This window comes from Littorina saxatilis, linkage group LG14 (assembly GCF_037325665.1).
Source record: "Littorina saxatilis isolate snail1 linkage group LG14, US_GU_Lsax_2.0, whole genome shotgun sequence".
Classification (NCBI taxonomy): Eukaryota; Metazoa; Mollusca; class Gastropoda; order Littorinimorpha; family Littorinidae; genus Littorina; species Littorina saxatilis.
In genome coordinates this window covers 17,961,118-17,966,117 of record NC_090258.1, presented here as the reverse complement: position 1 = coordinate 17,966,117, position 5,000 = coordinate 17,961,118, and the positions used below count along the sequence as shown (strand labels likewise).

Genomic DNA, 5,000 nt, shown 5'->3' with positions numbered 1-5,000 from the left:
TTAAAAACAAGCTCTGAAAATTAAATATATAAAAATTATTATCAAAATTAAATTGTCGAAATCAATTTAAAAACACTTTCATCTTATTTCTTGTCGGTTCCTGATTCCAAAAACATATAGATATGATATGTTTCGATTAAAAACACGCTCAGAAAGTTAAAACAAAGAGAGGTACAGAAAAGCGTGCTATCCTTCTTAGCGCAACTACTACCCCGCTCTTCTTGTCAATTTCACTGCCTTTGCCATGAGTGGTGGACTGACGATGCTACGAGTATACGGTCTTGCTGAAAAATGGAATTGCGTTCAGTTTCATTCTGTGAGTTCGACAGCTACTTGACTAAATGTATTTTCGCCTTACGCGACTTGTCTGTACCTCTCTTCGTTTTAACTTTCTGAGCGTGTTTTTAATCCAAACATATCATATCTATATGTTTTTGGAATCAGGAACCGACAAGGAATAAGATGAAAGTGTTTTTAAATTGATTTTGAAAATTTAATTTTGATAATAATTTTTATATATTTAATTTTCAGAGCTTGTTGTTAATCCAAATATAACATATTTATATGTTATTGGAATCAGCAAATGATGGAGAATAAGATGAACGTAAATTTGGATCGTTTTATAAAAAAATGTTTTTTTTTACAATTTTCAGATTTTTAATGACCAAAGTCATTAATTAATTTTTAAGTCACCACGCTGAAATGCAAAACCGAAGTCCGGGCTTTGTCGAACATTACTTGACCAAAATTTCAACCAATTTGGTTGAAAAATGAGAGCGTGACAGTGCCGCCTCAACTTTCACGAAAAGCCGGATATGACGTCATCAAAGACATTTATCAAAAAAATGAAAAAAACGTCTGAGGATATCATACCCAGGAACTCTCATGTCAAATTTCATAACGATCCGTCCAGTAGTTTGGTCTGAATCGCTCTACACGCACGCACACACACACACACACACACACACACACACACATACACCACGACCCTCGTCTCGATTCCCCCCTCGATGTTAAAACATTTAGTCATAACTTGACTAAATGTAAAAAGAATGTCCAGTATAAAAACCAATGTCCATTTTGCGTGTAACTGAAAAAACATATTGTATTACAAATTCCAAACAAACACGCAGACGGAAGAGAAAGAAAGTTATCAAGAAAGAGAGAGAGAGCAAGTGAAAGGGTTATAAGTTTACAGTAGGCGACATCACAATAAAAACCCTTCCGAAATAGTACCCGCTGATGGGACAAAAAAGAAGTCTGATCTCCTTTAATTAAAAAAAAAATATATATATATATAGAACTTGAGAGCAATTTTAGATTTCGCCACGCCGTGGTGGGCGTGGTGTTTAAAATGACATCAAAGTTTCTGAACCAAAAAATATTAAAACAAATATTAAAAAAATAACAAGTGTTTTTAGGCAAAACCAACGATGCACAAAGTGACGTTGCAAATGCGAAGATAACAACAAGGTATTCGTCAAAGCTTACGCCTACTTAACCACAACGATTGACAAAATGTCTACAACAACAAAAACATGACAGAGGAAGGGCTAAACAAATCTGTTTGATTATTATTCATATCGTCTTCGTCGTTTTTATATCGTACCTTTGGTGGTTTGACAGATGTAGCCGTTTAGACTGCCGCAGTACACGTCATCCCATTGGCCAAAGTCTTTCTCGTTCACTTTCATCACCACGCAGTCCTCCTGGGTTAATATAGAAGTGTACATGAAAGAGTCAATAAATTGAGAAAAAGGAGATACCAATAATTACCATAGAAACATTAATCGTCTTTTTGGAGGGCAGAACACAAACACAGGCATGTAAGTATGCACGCGCACACTGAAGATTTGATCACGTCTTGTATTGGTATCCTCACAAGTGGATGAAATATACTACTAGTATTATAGACTTCTGGTCTCCTATAATTAGTAAATCACAAATTTGGCGTTTGGGTGTATGGACCGATCCGCATAGACAGAGACGTTCCAACATGCAGACAGACAAACTGCAAATGTACACACACACACACACACACACACACACACACACACACACACACACACACACACACACACACACGCGTATACACTTTACCCCCTCCTCCCCCTGACATACAATTCCCCACTCTCTAACCCCCCCCCCTCCCCCTCTCCCCACCCCCCACCCACACACACACAATCAGACTCACCTCAGCAGTTCCGTAGTGCGACCACCTCTCACTAGGCTGGCCAGCAGCCCAATAGGTCAAGGTGACCTCCTCGTTGTTCTGCCATTCAAAATGGTTGTTCAGGTGTTGGTCGTTAAGCCCGATGTACACTGACGAGTTCACGCCCTCAAGCAGCGTCATCAAAAATGCTAAGAAACAAATGAGAGAAACAGAACTGTCATTGACTGACCTTTAAAGCATGTATGCCCATCTCCAAAATTATGAGGTTCGTCGTCACTCACACTGGACGATTCTCAAAGTGTTCTATGTTCTTTCAGACTGTGACGTCACTTCCGACTCTTTCAACATGTCACGTCAATACCACGTCACGTCACATCACGTCACGTCACGTCAATACCACGGTGCTAAGATAGTCCGCAAATATTGAGTAACTGTGACGAGAGTGTCATGTTTCCGGTTGATACCAATGGCGTGCACATAATGTACAGTTTATGGAGTTGTGCAGGCGATTAAAAAATATAAAGACTCCCTATGTTTTACAGAGTAAAAGAGAAACAATGTTAACGTAGTATTCACAAGCGGCAGTGCTTTTTTTCCCTAAAGTCAGGGCACGAAAATAAGTGACAGACCCTACCCCTTGAAACACTTGTTGGGGAGAGGGTGAAGGGTGGTGGGGGTGGTGAAGGGGTAGGGGAGGGGGGTGTCAGAAGGTAGAGGCTGGATTGAAGTGCACGATAAAGTTACCAACCGGTCGGGAACCAGCCGCGGTGTTGGATTAGTAAAACTTGGGATTTGTTGTAATTTCAACGAATCAGACACCACGGTTTGTTCTCTCTCGTTTGGGTGGCACCCACTTTCGGTTCGTGCACCTCATTCCTGCTTACCTTGTTGTTGCTCAGTGGTGATGGAGGCGTTGTCCACAGGGTGGGTGGTGGGATAGTGAAGGGTGGGGTGTGTGTTAGAAGCTAGAAGGATGCTCACCTTGTTGTTGCTCAGTGGTGATGGAAGCAATGTCCACAGGGTGGGTGGTGGGGTAGTGAGGGGTGGGGTGTGTTTTAGAAGCTAGAAGGATGCTCACCTTGTTGTTGCTCAGTGGTGATGGAAGCAATGTCCACAGGGTGGGTGGTAGGGTAGTGAGGGGTGGGGTGTGTGTTAGAAGCTAGAAGGATGCTCACCTTGCTGTTGCTCAGTGGTGATGGAGGCGATGTCCACAGGGTGGGTGGTGGGGTAGTGAAGGGTGGGGTGTGTGTTAGAAGGTAGAAGGATGCTCACCTTGTTGCTGCTCAGTGGTGATGGAGGCAATGTCCACAGGGTGGGTGGTGGGGTAGTGAAGGGTGGGGTGTGTGTTAGAAGCTAGAAGGATGCTCACCTTGTTGTTGCTCAGTGGTGATGGAGGCGTTGTCCACAGGGTGGGTGGTGGGATAGTGAAGGGTGGGGTGTGTGTTAGAAGCTAGAAGGATGCTCACCTTGCTGCTGCTCAGTGGTGATGGAGGCGATGTCCACAGGGTGGGTGGTGGGGTAGTGAAGGGTGGGGTGTGTGTTAGAAGCTAGAAGGATGCTTACCTTGCTGTTGCTCAGTGGTGATGGAGGCGATGTCCACAGAGTGGGTGGTGGGGTAGTGAAGGGTGGGGTGTATGTTAGAAGCTAGAAGGATGCTTACCTTGCTGTTGCTCAGTGGTGATGGAGGCGATGTCCACAGAGTGGGTGGTGGGGTAGTGAAGGGTGGGGTGTGTGTTAGAAGCTAGAAGGATGCTTACCTTGCTGTTGCTCAGTGGTGATGGAGGCGTTGTCCACAGGGTGGGTGGTGGGGTAGTGAGGGGTGGGGTGTGTGTTAGAAGCTAGAAGGATGCTTACCTTGCTGTTGCTCAGTGGTGATGGAGGCGATGTCCACAGGGTGGGTGGTAGGGTAGTGAAGGGTGGGGTGTGTGTTAGAAGCTAGAAGGATGCTTACCTTGCTGCTGCTCAGTGGTGATGGAGGCGATGTCCACAGGGTGGGTGGTGGGGTAGTGAGGGGTGGGGGTGTGTTAGAAGCTAGAAGGATGCTTACCTTGCTGCTGCTCAGTGGTGATGGAGGCGATGTCCACGGGGTGTTTGGCAGTGATGGCTCGACACGTGTCTCTTGCTTCCGTGTAGTTCATGCCCTTCGTGCTGGCAAAGCCCTCCACCTTGAAACACTTGTTGCCTGCATATGACACAGTAATGTGTGGTTTTATTTCTTCTTTTTTGTTATTTTGGACACATTTTGAAATGTGAAACTGCTGGCAAAACCCACCACCGTGAAATGAATGATTGTTGCCTGCACATAACACATTTCCTTTGTGGTTTTATTTTTTATTTTGTTTTGTTATTTTGAACACATTTTGGAATGTAAAATTGCTGGCAAAACCCGCCAACTTCAAATACTTGCTGCCTGCACATAACACATTTTTTGTTTTATTTTTATGTTTTGTAATTCTGGACAAGTTTTGAAATGTACAATTCGTCAGGGCAATAATGAATTAGAATGTTAGCACACTCTTTGGTTACAATCTAATAGTCTTTGAGAACATGATGTTATCACAGTACACTTACCTACTCGCCCATAAGTTATCATAATGGATGGAAATAGAGTATGTCGTACTTGTAAAGCGAGGATCCTTCGTTGAAGGGCAGCTGACGAAAAACGGTCATCTTTTTTTCATAATGTTTTCCGTCTGTGTTTCCACTTTTACGAAGATCTGCTTTCAAAATGACAACCTGCCCGTTTGAAATTGTCAGGCAGCCAAAGTCACGTGCCCTGGCCAGCCTGACAAACAAGGATCTCCAAACATGCATGCATGGACTGGAA

General features: G+C 43.6%; 1 protein-coding gene across 1 annotated transcript in view; it reads right to left on the bottom strand.

Moving 5' to 3' along the window:
* LOC138946533 (macrophage mannose receptor 1-like) overlaps positions 1 to 5,000 on the bottom strand; it is an 86,806-nt gene that overhangs the window by 23,138 nt on the left and 58,668 nt on the right. Inside the window, exons 36-38 of the mRNA XM_070317975.1 lie at positions 4,221 to 4,355; positions 2,195 to 2,361; positions 1,610 to 1,709 (exon numbers count right to left, since the gene is read on the bottom strand). Of these exons, the coding sequence (XP_070174076.1) occupies positions 1,610 to 1,709; positions 2,195 to 2,361; positions 4,221 to 4,355 (402 nt within the window). The remainder of the gene's footprint in view (positions 1 to 1,609; positions 1,710 to 2,194; positions 2,362 to 4,220; positions 4,356 to 5,000) is intronic.